The 22,012-nt window shown below is 48.1% G+C and overlaps 1 protein-coding gene and 1 long non-coding RNA gene across 3 annotated transcripts in view; one reads left to right on the plus strand and one right to left on the minus strand.

Moving 5' to 3' along the window:
• Positions 1 to 2,740, minus strand: part of GNAO1 (G protein subunit alpha o1) — a 145,895-nt gene extending 143,155 nt beyond the window's left edge. The window contains exons 1-2 of one of the 2 annotated variants that reach the window (XM_032121478.1): positions 2,194 to 2,734; positions 2,067 to 2,109 (exon numbers count right to left, since the gene is read on the minus strand). In XM_032121478.1, the coding sequence (XP_031977369.1) occupies positions 2,067 to 2,109; positions 2,194 to 2,311 (161 nt within the window). In that variant the 5' untranslated portion in view covers positions 2,312 to 2,734. Of the gene's footprint in view, positions 1 to 2,066; positions 2,110 to 2,193 lie in introns of both variants that reach the window. The other variant, XM_032121479.1, reaches the window with a different exon arrangement.
• On the plus strand, positions 1,982 to 15,419 carry LOC116449719. Its single transcript, XR_004242504.1, has 2 exons — positions 1,982 to 2,128; positions 13,649 to 15,419. It is a non-coding gene; the product is annotated as an uncharacterized LOC116449719 (long non-coding RNA).
• The last annotated feature ends 6,593 nt before the right edge of the window (positions 15,420 to 22,012 follow it).

The raw sequence follows: 22,012 nt of genomic DNA on the forward strand, positions 1-22,012 counted from the left end.
AAGCCCAGCATGCCTTACTTTGTCTCTTTTTAATGAAATGTGTGTGTATATATATACACACACACACACAAAACAGGGTCTATTTCAGACCTCAATATACCAATCTAGTCCAGCAAACAGGTTATTATCTTGATGTGATTTGCTTCAAAAAACAAGAGCTCTGCTCTTTGGAAAACAAGAGTGATTGCATGCTAATTGTGTAGACAGTGTAGTCACTGCCTGCCCTCCTGCCTGTGGGCTCTGTGTGTGCGCTCTGCTGTTGTGAGACCTACAGACTCTCCCTTCAACCAAAACCCATCGCCCACCATTCCAGCATGCTTCTGCAGAAGCAATTCCTAGAGATTAAATAATTTATTGGTGTTCATCTGCAGTGACATGTCTCCTGATCCACCTTTTGCACACAAACAAGAGCAAACCAACCCCACCCCAGCCCAGCCCCAAACCAAACTGTGAGGTGAAAGGTGGGAAAATCCCCTTTCAAACAGTGAAAGGGGATGCTCAGATCCTTTACAGAATAAGGTACACAAACGTCGATGGGGAAAGCCACGGACACTACTGTGCACTAGAGGCGAGTCTCCCCGCAGTGAGACCTCCCAGCCCCGCAGCGCCTTGGGAAAAGCACTGCCTCAGGCGGGGATGATGGTTTCATTGAACCCCTGTGGGGTGGACACAGCGGCCACAGAGTTGATACAGATATATCCGGGTCACCCGCTAAACCACCCTGCCTGGAGGGGAGCTGGGCTGAAGGCCCAAATCTGCCCCCGTGGTGCACGCACATGCACACGCACATGCACACCCACACTCACACACACGCGCACGCACACTCACATACACGCACAATCACACACGCATACTCGCACACCGGGGGCGGCTACGGGAGCTCAGGGTAGCAGCTTGCGAGGGGCGCGGGCCCCTTTGGTTATTCCGGAGCCCCTTAGGCTTCTCTCCGGCCCCTCCGGAGGCAGCCGAGCGCGGCGCGGCCGCCGCCGGGAGGAGCCGCGCGGTGCCGGAGGGGCCCCGCCGCCGCCGGTGCGAGCCCCCGCCGGGCGCTGTCCAGCGCGAACCGCCTGAACGCCGCGCCGGGACCCGCCCGTCGGCCCGCGCAGCCCCGGATTCCTGCGCCAGGACCCGCACCCCGCTCCCCGCGTCCCATCCACACCCATCTCTCAGCCTCTGCCCCTCGCTAAGCAACCCCGGTCCCGGGGGGGCCCCTCCCAGCCGCGGATCCCTCTGCAACCACCAGCATCGCAAAGCGGCAACCGCTCCCAGCTGAAATCCAGACCCTGAACCAGCGCCCAGGCTTGTTCCGTGATGGCGCCCGCCTCCAACCAGCCCGTCATGTTTATAGCGGTGGGAGGACGGGGTATTTCATTGTATTTTAATTAAAAAAAAAAAAAAAAGGAGTGGGGGGGAGAATAGTCGCACCACGGGTGTACCTCCACCCCTATTAGCCTTCCCTGCGCCTGCTTTCCTACGGGGTGCATTTACACCAGCCACGGGGATGCTTGGAAGAGACCTTGCAGTGGGGCTTTTCACTGCTGTTTATTGCACGGTTACATCTAATTAAACACAGGAAGAGGGTGTGGGAAGCCCCAGCGAGGAGCGGCGCCGAGTACCATAGGGAGACCCGGATCCCAGAGCAGGAGAGGTTTGAATGAGATGAGCGGCCAAGCTCGTCGTTCATTAATTAAAAGGAGAAGATAGAAGCTCAATAAAAGGGGCTTTCAGTGATAGGGAGCCTTGGTTTAAATCCGCAGAGCCGGCAGATAACACCCCGACATTAAGCTTAACTGACAGCGGTTCGCTTCACGGGGACATCTGCGCGGAGGGGGAAGGTGGGCTGCCGGCCTCCCCCCACCGCCGCCGGGGGCGAGGCCGCGGGGCGACGCTTCAGCACCAGCGGGCCCTGGACAGCGCCGGGAGCGGCGGCGGCCCCGCCGCGCTGTGCCTGCGCGGTCCCCTCAGGTAAACATGGCGCCCGCGGCCCTCGCTCACCTCCGCGAGCCCCCGCCCCGCTCTCCCGCCCCGCACCGCCGCTCGCTCGCCCCCCCAGCTGCGGGACTTACTTCATTTGCTTCACGATGGTGCTTTTTCCCGACTCTCCGGCTCCTGTTGGAAAAGAGATGAGGTGGGATAAGCGCGGGGAAGGAGGAGGAGGAGGGGGGCAATGGGGGGCGACCGGCGGGTTCTCACCGAGCAGGAGGAGTTTCACGTCTTTGGCCGCGCTGATCCCGTCCTCCTTCAGGTTCTTCTCGATGGCCTTGCTCCGCTCCAGGGCGGCTCTTTCCTCAGCACTCAGGGTACATCCCATGGCGGCGATGAAAATTTTAAAAAAAAATTAAAAAAAAAAAAGGGGGGGAGGGGGGATGCAGCCCCCGCCGCCTCGGCTGGCTCCCGCGGGCAGAGAGGAGGAGGCGGCCGGGGGGCAATAAAAGAATTACAGCAAATGGCCGTGAGGCTCCGGGTAGCGCAGCGCCTCCGCGGCGGGGCTCCCGGCTCCCTCCTGCCCCTCTCTCCCCGCGCCCGAGCGCTCAGTGCATCCAGCGGGGCTGCTGCGGGCACGGCGAGCTCTTCCCGGCCGGGAGGCGGAGGCGGGGGAGGAGGTGGAGGAGAAGGAGGAGGAAGCGGGTTGGCGGCAGGGGAGGGTCCGTCCCTCTCCCGTGCTCCCGGCTGTCGCTGTCCCCTCCTCGGCGGGCGGCGGCGGAGCCGAATGGAGGCGCGGGAGCGGCGGCGGGCGGGCGGGCGGGCGGGAGGAGGGAGCGCGGGGGCGCGCCGAGCTGCGCGCTCCCGCCGGCCTCGCCCGCGCCCGTGACGCGCGCGGCTCGCGCATGCTCGGGGCGGCCCCACCCGGCCCCCGGCCCGCTCCCGCTGCCTGCGGCAGGGTACCGCCACACGGCACGGATGGAGGTCGCGGTCCCGGTGCCCGTCCCTTGCCCCGGGCTCTGGCGCCTGTCCCCAGACGGGAGAGGCCGTGGCTCGGGCTGCTGTCTCCTTTTCCCAGTGACTCAGAGCTGGGGTCTGCCTTGGTGGAGGGTCTAGAGGGCAAGCCGTACGAGGAGCGGCTGAGGGCGCTTGGCTTGTTCAGCGTGGAGAAGAGATTGAGGGCAGAGCTCGTCGTGGGCTGCAGCTTCCTCAGGAGGGGCAGTGGAGGGGCAGCACCGATCTCTGCTTGCTGTGACAGGACACGAGGGAACGGCTGGAGTTGTGCCGGGGGAATTAGGTTGGATATTAGGAAAAGGTTCTTCACCCATCATGTGCTTGAGCACTGAAACAGGGTGCCCAGGGCAGTGATCACAGCACTAAGCCTGACAGAGTTCAAGAAGCATTTCGTCAAGGCTCTCCGGCTCGTGGTGTGACTCTCAAGGATGTCCTGTTCAGGGCCAGGAGCTGGGCTCGATGTTCCTTGTGGGTCCCATCCAACTCAGGACATTCCTTGATTCTGTGGTCTGGGCCAGCAGAGCAGGGTTGAGCGCCTCAGTGCTTGGGGATGGGACAGCAGTGTGTGGACGTGGGCACTCGGCTCCCCTGGGCCCTGCCCCATGCGCTGTGGAGGCCCTGGCTCCCCACGTGCCTTGAGGGTTCCCCACAGCTGCTGCACCCACACCCTGTGCCTGCCCCTGCTCCACAGTGCCCTGTTTGTGACCTGACCTGCGAGGAGGAGCCCTTTGGGAGCTCTTTGATCAACACTTGCAACATGAATCGTTTACATGCTCGATGCAAAGCATCAGGTTTCACCACCATGTTGGATTATGTTTTCCATCAGCGTAATTAACAGATGGTTTGGGTTTTTGTGTTGCAGTGTGGTCACAGATCTCACCAGATGACCTGCCTTCTTTTCATAACCATTCCATGACATCTAACAGTGATTTAAGAATTCTAGTGAGTTAAAATCCCACAATTTTCCTGGCAGGCTTTGCCATTTCAGAAGGTTGGAAAAGAGAGAAGAAAACAAATGTCAGTGGGGAAAATAAAATAAATAGAACTTTGTTTAAAATGCTTTCCTACAGGCCCAGACAAGTCACAATATACTCAACTTTAATCCATAACATTGATTGATATGTATGATTGATAATCTAGCTATAAAAAGATCTAGAGAGGAAAGAAGGAAGTGTTGAGCACAGCGAAGTAAAATGCATCAAACTAAAATGAAGATAATAAAGGATTGCTACCTGATCCGTGGAAAGGACACTCACCATTTCAGTAAACAAGAAATCTGCAAAGGGAGGTTTGGTTGTTCGGAAGTAGATGTGAATGCTGAGGCTGCGGATTTTGCCTCTAAAAGCCACTCCACCTCTCTGCCAAAAAGCACCCAACTACAGGAGGCTTGACAGGAACATCCCTGTGCTGTGGGCAGGAAATGCAGGACTGCCCCACAAAGCTCGGGGAAGGCAGGGGGCTGCTGTTCCTGCTGTTGGGTGTGGGTGACCATGTGCTTATACTGTGTTGGTTTTCCACTTGGAACCTCTGATCGCTGCCCCCTGTGATCATTTTACCTGCTGTCCTGAGTTCACCAGTTCCCACAGCCAAGACCCTTTCTTTAGGGGTAGAAATACCATTTCTAATAGCACTTAGAGCATTTTAAGCTGTCATGTTCTTCCTTCCAGGCAACCATCATCTCCTCCCAGTTTCCCATCCCTTCTTCCTCTCAGAACATGTTCTTCCCATTTTCCCTCCTCACCTCTGAAATGAAAGGGAAAAACAGGACATGCGGTTAACGAGGTAAAGAGGGGATATGAAAGGAGAGCAGACAAAAGAAAGTAAAAGGTAACTCAGTCTATTCAAGGACCAGTAATATTTACCACACATTTGTGAGCTAATAGATGCGGTATATTTGAATTTTGGGTAATTTATTTCTGGAAGCTCAGGGAGCTGAGATGGACAAGCAAGCCTACAGCATGTGTTCAGCAGGGAATAAATGGAGATGGGTGCGGCTATAGAGCAGTTCCTGCTCTTTCATATTCACACAAATCTCATGTGTAAAATCAATAAGATCAGAATTTCAATCAATAAGTTTCATTTCAATGGTTCTAGCCAGAGGGAATTATGAAGAGTGCTGTATAGGAAAAACACAATGAAGAAATCCAAAGACGGTGTCCTCATGAGATGGCTGCATTTTCTTCCCGTCTCCTCCAACAGCTTGCCAGCCTTGGACTCATATTGGGAAACTCTCCAAGGGCTTTACTAAGAGAATTAGTCTTTCGTATCAGCCTCTGGCTATTCGTTATCTGACAAATTTGTAGCCCAAGCTTCCTGCCATGGAGAAAATTATTTCTCTTCTTCTTGACCAGTGTGGAGTCTGCACTCAGCCCTTTGTCCCATGAACATCCCCATTCCTACACAATAATCTGCTAATTTCTTTCTTAAGGGAAAATCAGAAATTGCCAAGTTTTTTCCTTACTCTCTTAGCTCTCAGAAAAATTCAGGGGAGCAGCTGTGAAATTGAACTATTTCTGAGCCATTTTTTTTGCTGCTGCTAACTGAGCAGAGCTGTAGGAAATGTTTCTTTTGAAATTTTCTTAGAGGGAAATTTCATTTTTTAAAAAAATCTGCTTATTCATGGCAGATGAATTTCAAGAACCTGAAAGAAAAAAGACTACCTCCTCCACCAAACAAAATGCATTCCAGCCTACTTGGCTTTTGAGATAAATATATAGGGTTTTGTTGCTGAAAAAGATGTTTCCCTTTTTCAAGAGCTGACAGAAGTCCTCTTTTAATAAAAAGTGGTTGCTGGTAGTAACAACTTCAGATGAAAATAGGCTTCTTTTTTTTCCCCTTGTAAATGAGAGAACCTCTCCATTAAAGGTGGAGAGGAAGAACTTTCTGGCTGTTCCTGCAGTTAAACTATTTCATCAAGGTGCATAAAGAACATACTTGTTTCTGCTCTCTCTTCCGAACCTAAGAGTCAGCAGTGTATTTTAAACTGAAGTCTTTATTCTCCTGTATCTGATCTGTGCCTCAGCAAAACCCAGCTCCTTTCTGCAATCAGTTTTAACCATTGTGCTAGAAAAGTTAATCAGATAGTCTTCTTTAAGAAGTGAAGGGTGGTAACAGGACTGATGGATGCCTTTGAAAAAGACTGTGCCAAAGTGATGTTGCGGGGTAAATGACAACTTTATGATCTCGCGTGTCTTGTCCTGTTCTGGGGACTTCCAGACTGGGGAGAGATGAGCCCTCCAGCACATCACCATCCTGGGCTCTGCTACCCAGCTCAAGGGTTTGTAGAGTGCTCTGGCTTTCTTCCTAGAATCGCAGAATGTTTGGAGTGGAAGGGACCTTTCAAAGCCATCTAGTCCAACCCCTCCTCAGTGAGCAGGGACAATTTCAACTAGACTGTGTTGCTCAGAGCCTTCCCCAGTCTTGCCTTGAATGTTTCCAGGAATGGAGCATTCACCACCTCTCTGGGAACCTACAATGTCTCACCCCCTTCAAAATCAAAGATTTCTTCCTTATATCTAATTTAAATCTACCCTCTTCTGGTGTATAACCATTACTCCTTTTCTTATGGCAACAGATCTTACTGAAAAGTTTGTTCCCATAGCCAGGAGGTAGTAAAGAGGGGTGAGAAAACTATTCTGTGGACTTTGAAAAAGTCTCATAGCTACCATGACACTCCCACCACCACAACTGAGGTTGCAATAGTATTGGAGGGAATACCACATTGGATCCATCCCCGTAATTAGTTGATATTGCGGGATCAGCACATCCTCAGAGAACTGGTGGGTGGGATGAGGAGGGAGTGGGGCAAGCCCAGAATGATGTGACTGTAGGAGGAAAGCTGCAGAGCTTTGCAGCTTGTCTTTCCCCTGCTGCTTCGGGATTGTTCTGTCCAATCTATAATCTTATATTCCTTCAGTACAGTTTTAATGTACGTGCTAATGGAACGGCCACCAATCCCACGGAGAGATAGCGATGCATTCTAGCAGATCTCACCATTAGGAAGTTTTCCCCGGATATTCAGCTTAATTTTTCATTCTTTAAATTGATGTCAATTACCCACCAGCTAAACCTAGTTATGCAGTGGAAGACAGGTTTAAAATACTGCATGATCTCACTAAATTGGAGAAATGGACAGAAATCAATACAATGAGAGGCAATAAGAACGCCCATAAAGGTTAAATGGTTGATGCAGGAAGGATTAATTAAATGCACAGATACTGGGTTAAATTGCAGATATCCGTACTTCACTCTTACTCCATACCCCACAAATATGTTCTACTCCAGCAAATCAAATGAAGTAGCACCTTAGAATTTGACTAGCGATTTAGAGAAGTAAAGATGAGTATTAAGGGAAGAGATGGTCTGGGGTGGATTTATTGTGTAGAAAATTGGCTATAAAAAAAGAATGAGACACCAAGAGTAAAAAAAAAAAAGTGACCTGTCAATAAGTATAATTGGTGTCAAGAAGTAATTTGGACAGCCTGATGGAGTCTAGAGAAATGCTGAAAAAGCTACTTCTGTTGTTAGTTTTTCATGCCTCTCTGGGTGGACGATGATAACTACAGTACCTGGGAGTCACTGACTGGAGTCACCAGCTCCTGTCTTGGAACTGGGTAAAGTTTTTGGGCTATGGCTCATGGGGTTAACACATTTGCATGGCAGAGAGATACAACAGCCTGTCTTCAAAGTACTTGGAACTAACCTTAGAAAGTTTTCTGTTCAGGTCTGTCATGCCACAGAGAGGAGAACAGGATGTATTCTGGGGAAAGTAACAAATGCCAGAGAGAAGATCTGCAGAGGAAGCTGAGAACTGCGTGTGCCAGGGCTGGAGGAGGTCCTGGGGCTGGGCTGTCTACCAGTCCCAGAAGACAGCAGCTGAATGAAAGCACTGCTCAGTACTGTGCATCAAACCAACGATTTCCTGAGGATCCACATCAGTTTCTGCCCAATAAAGTCTTTTTAATATAAAATTAAAGGCTTCTACTGCTTATTTTAAGAAGACGTTTATTGTGTGGCCTGAAATAGGAGATTACCTAAATCATTGGAGAGCCCCAAGTTATGGTTTCTCAAAGTGAGAAAGAACTTGTCAATAACCCTTGATGTAGTGTGAGCTTCTCTCTCTTTTCTGTAATGACTTTCAACTCCCAGCTCTAAGGAGTCTTTGCAGTGTCAATGTTTTCCATTTTCTAGTGGTTCAGGGACACATGGTGGCTAAAAGGCTTGTAGGCCTACAAAAAAAATCGTAAGTGAAGTGATTAACTCTTTTGCTGCTGGTCATTGAGAGGAAATCAGTACAGTTTCCCTCATGGGTCTTTTCACTGTTAGGTTTAGGTTTACATAATGATGGGCTGTTTTCTGCCCCTTCATCTGATCCAATTTCTACTTGTATGGTAGTGCAGATATTTCTACTTCTATGGTGATGGAAGAACCTAAATGGAACAGAACTGTAAGTGGGGAAGAAGCTGACATCTATCCACATTCCACAGTAGGAAGTATATAATAGCATGGCTGATTCAGCAGGTGCACCAGTAACCTTGAAAAGCCACAAAACTGAAGCCATGCGATGTTGCCCTTCAGGGAAGGGTGAAATGGTGCCAAAAATGAGACAGGGTAGCTGACCTTGGCTTGGAGCTTAATGACGACAAGGATCCGTCAGCCCTTTACTACTTCTGTTTCCACAACATCAAAGGTGATGATTTAGTAGGAATTAAATTGTTCCAGCCACAATCCAGGAGTGCTGGTTAGAGTCAAAGTCTTGATTACTTTGTGTAGGAAAATCAGTCATTGCTTGGTCTTGGTGAAACTGAGCTTAACCTTCTGCATTGCGCATTCAAGCTCAGACATGCTACTGATTGCACACAAGTGTCATTTCATTCAGCTACTGTCATCAGATGCAAGACTTGGATAGACAATTAAAGTGGCTCCATTTACAGCACTTCAGGAACATTCCTGGTTTTGTATAAATGCTATCCAGAAACCTTGCAGCTCTCATTCACACAAGTAGTCCTGATGAGTGATCTTATTGAGGAATGCTAATTCAGTCCCTGAAAATATCAGTGTATACTTATAAGATTCACAGCTCTCAGAAGCTAACTCCAAGTGCAAATATACCATTAGTTACCTACAACTCCTGCACTTTTTCTCTGCAGAAACCTCTCGATTTTTTAAAACAGAATTATCATTGCTTTTCTATTAGAAATATCTATTAAAATATTTAAAAGAAGCATCAGCTCTACCAAGTGTTGTTTCAATGTTATGCAGTGCTTCCTGATTCTAAGTACTGATGTGATTCACAAAGGCTGGCTTTAGCTGACAGAGGCTGTAATCAGTGGAGGAAAAGAGACACTCCTCTGGAGGATGAATAACAGGAATCATCTCTCACCTCTGATTTTGAAGAGAGCCCACAGACTGGCTGTCCTTGGCTGAAGCTAACCTTCGCGAGTATCCCTCACAATGCCCTGAGACAAGGACTTGCTTTCATAGGGAGGGGATGTGGGAGAACAAATTCTGCACGTGCAAAACAGGCAGTGGTATTCTGAGAAGGTCATGTTGGGGGAAATGACATCTCAGGCAAGAATGAAACAGTACCTGAAGCTCCGTATTTGGAGTATCAGTGCACTCAATATCAAAATATTGGCTGGATGCTAAACCTGATCCAGGTTCAAAAAGCAGAAGAAAAAAGTCCTGTAGAAAAGATCCATCAAAGGTTATTAAATACAGAAAATTACTGCCTCTGGCTAAAGCTGTCCCCGGGTGACAGACTGTCAGGAGCATGAGTGCAGGAGGAGAGGCTGCTGTGCTCGTATCCCTCCTAGCGCAGCCTCCACCAGCCTTGGAGAGAGTCAGGGAGGCTGGGCAGCTCATCAGTCTGCCATGGTGTGGCCATTCTTACCTACTGAGTGTGGCTGTGGCCACCAAGTATCGTAAAACTTACCAAGAGGGGGGATGTGTCCCTAGGAGCTGCTGTTGGCTGTTTCTCTGGGTTTCACCAGGCAGCAGTGAAACTCCCCGTGATTTCAGTGATGTCAGAAACCAAGCGTCTGGCCAGCTCAAGAGAGTTCTACATTAATGACTAAGATGTTGAAAAATGCATTGTAACAGCATGAAGAATTCAATTTCTGTAGTAGTCCAACTTGTCTGAGATATATTTGACTGTTGCCTGGGCCAGAAGATCTGAAAATTGGCTGAAAATGCTTATTCTGTGGCTGAAGAAGGGTTTTTTCAAATGCACTGCATGAGTTCCCTGATCTCCTAACAGAATTGTGTCCAGGAGATTTGGGTGCTGGGGTGGGATCTCTGGCAACCTGCATCAATAGTTCATGTGGATATTAAGCTGGCTGGCTCTTGCTTTGTTGAATTCATGAAATGTTGTATTATCTTCACCTCCTTTACTGCTGGAAAACAATTACATTAAATTATTAACCACCTGTCCTCTTCCACCTTTCAGCAGGTAGTCCTATAGTTTGGCTATATTGCTATAGCTATTGGCTATAGTTGTTCTTTTTTGGGATGAACAGATATGTAAATATAAGTTATTAATATCCTCATGATTTTTTAAAAAATCTTTGGAAAAGGTAGATAATCCATTAGCATACATATAAGAATGATATTTCTTTCTACCCTCTCTCCTTTTCTTTGCTTGATATGAAGAACAAAACAGGTCAGTGGGAAGGGTTTTTTAAGTACTGAAGATGAATGTGGTAGGATTTAACCTGTATGCAAAGCTGGAAGTTGTTTGGAAGAGAGAAAATTCTGGCTGTATGTAAGTCCATTGCCTTCAACAGGCTGATTCCAAGGTAGAATTAAAATGTGTTTTCTCTACAGCAGAAAGTAAGGGTCTTAGCAGTTATTTTTTCTTCCTGATGATAATCAGTGGTTGTAGAGGGTTTGGAGGTTCATGTGACAGCCGTAGATCTCTTCTGTCCCAGGACAGCCCTGACCTGCACGAGCTGAACACCAGAGGCACGTACGGGAATGGACCTGTACTCCTGGCAGGAGGAGGATGGTTCAGGAGGGGTCTCTGGCAGCTCAGCACCACAAGTGTTATCAAGCAAATAAAATGTGCCCCTCCCCCCCCCCCCCATCAGCCCTGTCTACCTTAGCATATGATTACAAAATAATCAAACCAAAGCTCAGGAAGGAACTGAGGATATATCCTGGGCAGTTTTGACATAAAAAAGTAGTGAGGTCATGTATTTCCTCTATCCATTATAGCAAATGGGTCATACTGGCTGGCTGGCTCAGGAATAAATACAGTTTTAATCTCTTAACCAAGTCTACAGCAAATGAGTCTCAGTGAATCCCAGCTAAATGAAGAGCTATAATGGATATATTTGAGGAAAGAAAAATCTGCTTTCAGTGTGGCTGTGCTGCTGGGTGAGTGGGTTGCTGGGCTCACCCTCCATTCCTGTGTGCCCAGGCGAGCCAGAGGATTTTGGGAATGACCAAGTCATGGTGAGGCTGCACAGTGATGCACCCCTTGATCACACCACTCCAGGAGCAGCCCAGGAGGCCACCCTGCCATGGGATAGTTGGTCACCATCCTGAGCCTTCTGTGATGAGCAAGTGGCTTCCGTGGTTGCTGGGTGATGGCAGCACTGAACAGCAGCGCAAACACATGCTTGTGTTGCTGGGCTGGTCCAAGGCAGGGGCTGGTAAAGCACAAATCTCTGCCTGTTTTTCTCTTTCCTTGTAGGAACTTCAGCCCCATGTCTTACTCTTGGGTCCTGGTCTCTGCAGTGAAACTGCAGTGTGTTTTCCTGTGGAATATAAGACAAAATGGAAATTAGGCTGTGCATTACTACCAGGGGATCACAAAGAGAACCCCAAATCCTGGATGCCATCTCAAAAGGGGCTGCTCTTTTCTCTGAAAATCATTTTCACAATTTCTTTTGCAGTGCTATGGAGAAATACATCCCAAGTCTTCAAGCATTTGCTCAAGTTGCAGTAACAGGGAGCATTGCAGGGAACAGAAGAACAGGGCACTGAATCCTTAAGTATATACAGAGTTATCAAGTGGTATCTAAGTTCCTTGGGTTATGACCATAGCAGGACATGTAGGTCCCTACTGTCTCCCTCCTAAAATCTCCATCTGGTTCCACTAGACACATAGGAAGAATGATGGAGTGTGTCTGAACAACTTTTGGGATTGTATGGGGCAGATGGAAGTCTAACAAAATTCCTTACTTTATAGAAAGAAGTGATAAAACCTTATCTGAAGAAGATCTGAACCTGTAAAAATCTCAGGTGTCTGAGATCCTTCTCCAGACCATATTTTACATTTCCTCTTTTCTTCCTGTGATGTTTTGTCTCCAGATTTTTTCTCCTTCTCTCTTAACTGTCTTTCCTCATTTCATTCCACACTGCTATTCCCAGTTTTTTTTCTTGCTCAAACTCCTGCTCCCTTTTAGAGAGCATGGGGGTAGCTGGGAAGATGTCTGTGAGTCACAGATAAACAATCTCCTCTGTGAGTAACTATTTCAGATCTTGCCTTGCAATGACACAGGGTGCTGTCGGTGCCTGTTAAAGAGAAACCCTCCTTTGGGAGCGTGTCCTTGCTAACTAGGAAGCTTTTATCTTCCAAATACCTTTAAACCCACACTTGAGTCTGTGTTTGCTTGTCTCAAGACAAAACTCAGTAGTTACTGTTGGTGGTGCCAAGGTGAGATGATGTGAGCCTGTGGATACGAGTGCCCTGCTCTGGGTTTGCTTGCTCTCTGCACTGCCAGGAAGCTCTCTGAAGGTGGTTGGACACTGTTTATTTGCACAAGGCTGGGTGCTGCAAGAATTATGCTTACATGACTTCAGCTTAGAGCAGGGCAGATCCTGGCAGGGGGATGTGTTCCCCCACACTATGTTTGAGTGGGAGATTCTGGAAAAATTGTCATTATTTGGGGCAATATCAACACACCTGGTAGTGATCCCCCAGACACCCTCCATGCCAGTGTGACAGCCTGAAAAATGCTTTTTTCATGTGACACTACTTTGGCGCCAGATCTAGGGAGCAGGAGGTGCCCAATCCTTCCTCTTTGGGTTTCTCAAGACGTGTTTTTTCTGGGACCACTTGGTATGATGAGATGAAGAGCTTCAGGTTTGTGGCACGCTGCCTGTGTCCCAGTGGCTGTAGCATTTCAGGAAGGCGCATCAGGATGTGCATTGCCAAGTCCTAATTTTTTTTGCCAGATTTGCCCTGTTGATGTCCCTGTGGTGGTGGCCCTGAGTGGGCACCATATGAGAGGAGAGCAGTTGTTTCCTACTGGTGAAGAGCAACTGAGGCAGCTCCTGTCTGTGCAGTGCCTTTGCTGATACAGTTTTGCTTTTCCCCTGTGACAGGACAGTCTTACCTTGGTTTGCTTGGCTTTATTGAGAGAAACAAGCTGAAGGGGTAGGAGTTATCTGAAACTCCCACTCATCTGCCTGGTACATTGCTTCTCTTGCAGAATATTTAGCTTTCAGGCCATGGAGACTGCATCAAGCTTCATCAGCTGATGTTGAACGTTTTTGAAGTTTCAATTGCTTCCTTGCCTGAGATGGAGCTATCATTTTTATTGCTTTGGTTGCTTAGGCAGGGAAAGGGAAAGATGAACAAATCAGTACAGCCCTCTTGAATTAGGATTGATTTTCATGAATTCTTCTTGTTGATTTTGAAACACAATTGTTTCTAAAACATTTAATTGATTGAGGTTTTTTCTTTCTTCATTCTTTTCAGCAGCATTTGTCCTCAGCCATTTGCCACTGCTGGGAGAGGAAAAAAAAGAAAATAAGCTCTGTGTGAGATCAAGATTTCAACGCATTACACACCAAAACATTTGTTGCTATTTACTTTTAAAAGTGCCCTTCTGAGGCTGCACGGCTACAGCTGCCATCTGTTCGGGATTACGCTTTGGAACTCCTGGTTTCTCTGCAAACCTCCCGCCTGGCGCTGCTCCGCTGGCAGAGGGAAGAGGTGGTGGGGACAGGGCTGGCTGCAGGGGAACAGCACCTTCACAGCTGGAGCTGCAATCCTGGTTGTCAGGGGACCACCAAGATGGAAAAAGATTGCAGTTAGTGAAGGTGACTCCAGAGCATTTTTTCCAAGAGTCAGTGAGATATTCATTATGTGTTTGTTGAAACACCAGAGAGGGCCATTACAGGAGTGTTGCTACTCATCTCTGTTTAGTCAGACAGCAGGGTGATGTGGCTAGCATGTACCTGGGCCCCTGCAAAAACCTCTGCCCAGCTCAGCTCCTGAGCTGTGTGAGGTGGTGGCAGGACAGAGTTTTTCAAGGTGCAGGGGAAAAACACCATCCCCTGAAGTGGCAGGAGCACAGCTGTGTCGTGGAGTCCATCTCGCAGGCGGGGTGAGTAACTTCCAGTGCTGGAAATCCCTCAGGCAGCAAGTGTGCTTCATCACTTGATGAATCAACTGAGGGAGGTTTACTTCAGGAGCCAGTACAGGCTGTGTTTAGCTCTGTGCTTTGGGAATAAAGGGCTTTTCCAGTACAAGAAACATGAGGTTTCATTGTGGTGTGGTCTTTTTCTCTCTTGTCCAAAACAGGTTTGTGCAAAAGGTCTAAGCAAAGTCTCTGGGATTCATTTGGCAAGGAAAAGGATGGACCTTCTGTTGCCAGATGTGCAGGCCCTGCTCTGAACTTACAATTTTCAATGGCTCCAAGAGCTTTCACTATTCCCTGCAGGTGGTGGGAAGCTGGAGAGTCCCACTGACCAGCTGCAAACCCAATGGAGATGCTGGCACAGCATTTTCCTCCCTGCTTGTATCTGCCTTACAAGCTCTAATGGCAACAGATGCTAATTGTTAACATAACAGTCATCACCTTTGTGGCTGTAACTCTTCTCTACGTGTCCCTGTACCCTTAGCCCATCCCAGCTCCCACATTACTGATATGACAAATGGTTAAGCTATGCAGGAGCTTGGAGATGGGTCTGTGTTTACCAGCTTTGCAAATCAAAAAAATGATGTAATAAAGGCTGAACTCAGGGTATTGCTTGAGCCTGTGTCAGGGAATTCTGGCTGCCTGAAAGGGTCCTGCTTTTTGCAACATGGACTTCTGAGGCCAAATTAATGAAATTTCTCAGAGACACAAAAAATGAGCACTGTTTTTCACAAGTATTCAGCAAACAAGAATTCTTGTTGTGCCAGGCTGTACAGATGAAGGAAATTTGTTTCTCTGGGCTGGATTCTGGATGCTTTTTTTGCATTTTTTGACTTGTGAGCTTGGATATCTGGGGAAAGTCTGAATTATGGATAATACAGTAGCACGGTTCCTCTGGGTCCCCAGTATGTGCTCTGAGTCCCCAATACACTTCTGCTACAGAGGCTAAATGGATCTGCTTTTCTAGATAGTCTCTTACTCAGATTTGTAATTACAGCTAGAAATAATAATTTTTTTAGAAACTTACAGAGTTTAACCTCCCAAGCGGTGAGCAGTTTTTAAAAATTGCCCTGGTGCATCTCAGTGACTTGAGTAAATTAGAGAAATATATCCTCTCATGTGCTTCTTGTCTATTACGCTTCTGCTGCCCAGAAATTATTTGTACAGCTAGCAAAGAGGCAAGCCAAGACAGCGTCCCTGTTTATAGCAGTGCTGCCATTTGGAGGATCTATTCTTGCTTTGGATCATCCTGTCCATGGAAACTCCAGTCCCCAGAGCAGCACAGTGGGCTCAGCGCTGGCACTTGGCATTCCTCAGCCAGCCCAGGGAAGACGGTTTGGGAGAAATCAGTGTGGTTTTGTGGTTTGGTTCTCAGCTTTCAATGGTAATGAGCTGCTCTGCATTTGGTGTGCACAGTACAGCTGCTCCAGTGCAGCCCAAGGATGGGCTCATCCAACTATTTTGGTTCACACCCCAGATTTTTATAGGTTTATCACTAATCACTTTGCATAACCATGGTGGAAACATATGCAAGGTTGGTTGTGCAGAGGCTTTACACTAGTTTGACCATGTTGACTCAGAAAAAAGTTTCTATGAACCTGGTGCCAGGTTTGTGAGGAGCTGGGGATGGGGAGGAATTTCTTTGCTCTTTAAGTGGCTAGATAGGCTGTGCTGTGATGTGCAAGCATTTAGGAGGTCTATTCTGGAACTAAACTACATGTTAGACCTTCTCATTTCCTCTAGGAATGTTTTTTCCCCCCTTGGTCTCCGTGTCAATAAGATCTGGACTGAAATCGTGCCAGTGCTTTTCCAGATAATATCACCAAATGCAAGGGAAAGGAATAATGCACTTCCTGGATGGGTCCCTGGGGGCTTGCAGCGCTTCTGGTGACTGCAGGGATTCTGGCTGTGGGCAGAGAGGGAGGCAAGAACCATCTGGACAGCACTGGGATGGGAACGCGGTGGCCAATTTTTTCTTGGACTAATCACATCAGGCAATGGAGCCAGCAGCAAACTGTGTCACGAAGAATGTAAAATATTGGCAACATCCCAGGCCTTTCCATTAGGGCTGGATTTCCCATCTCATCTTCCTCCTTCCTCAAACCCATGTTGATGCTGTTTTTTTCTTGAAGAATTAAAGTATGTCAGATTCTGGCTTCTGTCAGGTCACAGTGTTGTCAACTCAGGCATCCTGCCACAGCCCAGTAGAGTCTTAGGGAATCTGCTCTCTGAGGTTACGAAATCAAAGCTTGAATTGTAATAGAGGATTAATCTTTTCAAATTCACCTTTAGGCCATGAAATTCTGACCATCTCCATATTCATATTGTAAATGGGTTTTATACGTTTGCTGGAAAAAGCAAGGAGGTGGGATAGTTTGCATTCTCCTTGCTGGAAAGCAACACTTTTTAACCCTTTGGGTCTGATACATGTGGCTGGAGGGAGTGAGATTGGCTTTTTGCTGAAGGCTGGGGTTAAGTTTGAGAGGCATGTGGGAGCTGAGACACAAGTGTGACCTTTCCCAGACCAGGTTCCCAGCACTCCAAGGCTGACCAGCATCATGGTTTGCAGCCTCTCCAGCGCTGGAAGGCTGGGCTAGCAGACCTTACCCAGAGGTCTTCACAGAACTGCCTGCAGCACTCAGTCCCTGCTACAGCAGCATCAGCAGCATGGTCAGATTCAGTGCTGCTTTTCCACTGCAGCCGCTTGCTTGAGCTCAGGATTCAGCAACTCTTTGGACAGAGATCAAAGGCTTCATCAGAGAATGGGGGTGCTGTTGGTTCTGCTTGGTCTCTAATCAAAAAAGCACAACCCATCAGCAATTCTTGTTGACAGGACATGCAGGGCAGTGAATCCCTTCTTTCTTCCAGTGCTTAAGAGGTGGTTTTGATTTTCAGATGCGTGATTGTGTTCCTCAGTTGTCAGGCTGTGTTTAATTATTTAATTAGTCATGCAAATTTCTCTGGCATTTTTGTACATCCATGTTGTTACTCTAGCAATTAAAAGGCTGCTTTGATGAGCTCCTCTTGTGGTGCGTGGTGCAGCAGAGCCTGCTCAGCAAGGTTTGGATGGGGTGGGCGGTGAAGTGATGAAGGCTCACTGAAGGACCATCAGGGGTGTGGAGAGGAGGGGTCTCCTGCTGGCAGTGGAAGACTGGTGATTTACCTGACCTTGAGAAACTGAAAATACCAAGCAATAGCTGGCCTCTGATGGAGTGAAATGTTGGCCTGGGGCACTGCATGAACTCACCACTTCCAGTGTTACTGATGGCAGTAAAAGTCCCATGGAGTCCCTCACAGGATGCATCATCAACCACACAACCAGGCAGAAACCTCCCAGTTTCCCGTCTCAGCCTCACAGGGAATCAACGGGAGGAAATGTTTAATGGGCAATGAGCTTCTCTGAAAGAGAAACATCCAGTGTCATGTTCAGTGGTGCCTTCAGACCAAATTGTACATATCTCCTTGTGTAAATTGGACAAAAACCGGCCAAGGTAACTGGAGGAGTGACAGTCCTCAGACTTATATGATGGGGGCAATTATTTTCTTGAGAATATATGTATGATATGTGTCTCAGCTAAGAAGCAGCATCTGTAGGTTCTTCCTCTGCCAGAGGAACTGGTGGTGGACAGGAATAGTTTCCAGTGGCCCATGTGGGCACTGTGGGAAGGGATGCGAGGGTAGTATCAATGTGTGAAAGTGGCTCATTATATGGAGGGCAAGTGAATTCTGTAGATGGGTCCAAGTTTTATGGGCCTACAAAGCCTTGAGGGTAAAAACTTGTTTTGTTGATTGTGGAACAGCAGGAGAAGCTCTTGGGACAGAGAGTGCTTGAAGGGCACAGCCTGGTGTCATGCTGGGAACTTTAATTCAAGCCAGCATTGGTGGGCTTGAAGTGAGCTCAAAAGCTTTGATTGTTGGTTCTTTGGAAATCCATTTATCCTGCCTATCACCCTCCTAAAATTAGGTTTTGTTTCGCAGCCCTTAATTATTTTACTTTGTCAAACATTGTTTGATGGGAAATCAATCTCAGTGTTTTTGCTATTGCTTTGTCAAGGAGGCCTCCCCCTTCTCCAACTTATTCCATTAATATTTACTCCACTGGCAGGTAGGATCCTGAATTAAAGTTTCTGTTATTTCCCCATCTCCCTGCTGCTTTCTGTGTACTTTTGATCAATGTTCAAGTTGCTTTGACTCTATAAATTTATTGCCCTACATTTTCTCTTGCAGCCTCTAAGCTGCAGCTGTATTTTGCTTGCAGGTCTCCTGAATCCACATCTCCTTAGCACTGTCTTCTTCCAGCCTCTCCTGTCTCTGACTTTTTTCGATCACTGTAAGGAAGAAGCTGCTTTAGGACCTCGTTGCTCACCACTGTAATTAGTACTGCATTTCAGCCCTGTGTCTGTCAGTGCTGGGGGTGAGCTGGGGACATGCTTCGTGTTGGAAGGTGGTGAGGAAGTTCTCCGTGGGGGAGGCATTAACTTCACACTGTCCCAACCAGGCATGGTCATCGCTTGGCACCAAGGCTGTTGTGTCTCCGTGGGGGCCTGGCCTGTTTTGTCAAAGCTCTTAATATGGGCAGTGGGTGGGTGGCTGGAGGGAGCTAGGAAGGCAACTCTGCTGACATGGAGCTGGCGTGATGCTTCAGCATGTGAACTGCCACTTTGTGCCTCTGCTGGGGAGGTGCTTCATTACTCTCACTGAGAATGAGACTTCCTTCCTCCTGGAAATCCTGTCCGGGAAAGCAGAGGAATCAGTTACATGAATCCACTGGGACAATTCACAGAATAGAAAAATACTTCTGCTGCCTGTTGGAGCTAAACAATTCAGGGGCCCAGTGGTGGGCACTGGAATGGGCATAGCAGGATTGGCTGTGCCCCATAAGCCACAGCCCGGGATGAGCAGGGCTGTGCAGTGCCAGGGGAGGAGAAGCTCCCTGAAGGCAGAGTTCATCTAGACCCAACCTCTGCCTTTCGGGGCAGGGGTGTGGAAAAGGTGCACAGGAGCGAGACTGGGCTGTCATATTAATATAGCAAATGGCTTTTGTAAGCTGCCTTACAGAGGAAAGAGAGTGTTGGCTGGCAGCACATGATCTTGGCTTTTCTCTCCTCCCAGCAAGCTGTCAGAGGGTGGGTGCTCCTGCACTGCAGCTCAGTGGCAGCAGATGAGTGATGTGAAGTGGTTTTCTCCCCGTCTTGTCTCATCCTCCCACACTCCAAACCCCCCTTCTGTCCCCCTGCAGTGGGTGCTCCAGCAGCACCCAGGGGTTCTCTGGCCATCCTGCAGCCCTCAAGGAGGGGATGTTGTAACCCAGGAGCCTGGGAACACCACACAGTTCCCAGCACATGGGGTGATATGATGCAATGGAGTAACATTTAAGGCAGTCAATAAAGAGCAGAATGCTCATCTGTTGGTTACATGAGGCCACCTACCAGATCACTTAGTAACTGAGCATGGACCAAGCACAAGAAGAGAGGGAAAAGGCATAATTCAGTGATAGTTTAGTAGTAATTTATCATTTATTTATGTTTATGGTTGGTTCCCACTCAGCATGTGGGTCAGGGTGGGATGTGTGCTGTGTGCTGTGTTTGGCAGAGGACCAGGTCCCAGTGCTGTGTCCCAGCACAGGGCTCTCCTGCACACTCTGGCAGCCAAAAGAACATGAAAAAAAAAGAACTTTCCCAAACTCCTGGAGGGAGATAGTGTTTGTGCAGCTCAGTGGACCACTGAAGGCTGCATGGATGGAAAACCAGGACAGGAGGAAAACGCTGACATAAGAGCCAAGAAGACATTTATTTCTGTACCAACTTGCTCAGCCCTGGCTGTATTAAAAAGCCATTTTCTTCCCATCCGCCTCAGAGCTAAAACCCCAGCCCTGAGGACACAGCATGCCCCACTTGCCCTATGTCTGAGGGTGGGATCTGGTCCCTCAGGGTGATGTGCAGGACCTTTTCCCTCATGGGGGATGCAGAGGGCACATCTCCTGTGAGGACCCTCCCCCAGCTCAGCACTGGGCAGCAACACGAGGGGAACTCAGGTTTCAGCCCCTTGGTTTGCTGACTCAGGGCCTCGCTTTTGGCTGCTGCCACTTCCTGGAGTTCATTGTTTGGCCATGCTTCCTTCCTCCCCAGTCCAGCACCGGTGAGGGAGGGATCCCCTTGCTGGGGGATGAAAGCTTCTGCTCCCAAGTGCCAGTTCATCCCCATTTTCTGCACATCCCCTTCCCCATCCTGCCCCAGCAGCCATTTCTAAGGAGAAGTAATGCTACAGAGGAGGGGAGAGATGCTCCCTCCCTGCCTCTCCTCTTCCAATCCTTAGAACTGCTGGGCACTCAAAATCCACCACTGCCTTCTGAAACTAATCCTCAGATGACAAACTAAGTTGTGGCAATGTCTGGGATAAGCCTGCTTGGATGCCCTGACCAAAGTGTCTCACTTTGACAGCTCCCTGTTCTTTGGCTCTGATTATGTAGAAATGGGTGTTTAGGAGAAAATGTTCTTCAAAGGCTTTTGTGTCTTATGAAAATGGAGAGATAAACACAGATTACTTGAAAAGTGCTAAATGAATGATGGATGCAATCTGGCTTGATCCAGCTGGTAGAGGTTTTATGCAGAACTCAGTCTGGCTCATTGTTCGGCACCTAAGCTTTGCTTAACCTCAGGTTTACAGAAAATAGTTTTAGTTCCATTCAAATATGTCCCAACAGTCATTCAGTCCCATCTGCTAAAGGAATTGTACCTTTCCCAAGGCCAAACAGTTCTCATTTGTGCAGCCCATTTGTGTTTCTTCTTTGTGTTGCTTCCTTTCAGCCCTCTTTGAATAAACCAGAGCTGAATTATACCCTGGAAAGAGAATGCAATTGGTCAGTGGTAATGAGGAGCAGAAGTGGATTATTTGGATAAGTATTAATTCCTAGCGGCTCTTGGAGGTAGCAGAGCTTCCAGGGAAGCACATGGCCTTGTGGAGGATGGGGTGAAGGTTGGGTCCAAGCAACGCTTGGGATAACCCCTCCATCCAGGACAGAGCTGCATCTCTCCCATTCCACCTGCACCCGGATGCCCGTTTTATCCCTGTAAGATGCCTCTTCTGATCACAAGACCTGTCTCATTTCAAGACCCATCTTCAGCAAAGCCCCCTTAACTCAGCTGCTCACAGCAAGGGCTGGCAAACTGCTTGGCAGTAGCTCAGCGTGGCTGTGCCTGCTGCAGCGATGCCAGTGCATGTGCTGTGTAGTGCAGGGATGCTCAGGGAGGTTCAGCTCCTCCTGCTGTCACTCACCTGGCAAAAAATGCTTCACTAATCCAGGTTTACTCAGGTTTTTTCAGGTTTCTGGTTTATGGTATTTTCCAGCATTTTATTATAATTTTTCTTATTTAAAAAAAAAATCCTCCTTTTTTCATTTCACCTTGGGTTTGCTTTTCTGTGTTTTCTCACTTACCCCTCCTCCTCCTCCAGCTGCACTGCAGTTTCACTAAGGTAGCCCAGCTGGCCTTTCCAGACTGCAAGAAAGCCCTTTTCAGAAAATAAGCAAGAGATTTTATTGTACATCTATTCTAAAAATAAAATGGCCCTGTATTTCTAGAGCACCTTCCAGCTGCGGATTTCAGAGATCCTTGAAATTCTCAATTAGTGAAGCATCCCAGCTCCCTTGGGAAGGAAGCCCTGGGTATTGTTATTGGTACACCCTGTGAAGGAAGGACTGTTGC

This window comes from Corvus moneduloides, chromosome 12 (genome assembly GCF_009650955.1).
Source record: "Corvus moneduloides isolate bCorMon1 chromosome 12, bCorMon1.pri, whole genome shotgun sequence".
Lineage (NCBI taxonomy): Eukaryota > Metazoa > Chordata > Aves > Passeriformes > Corvidae > Corvus > Corvus moneduloides.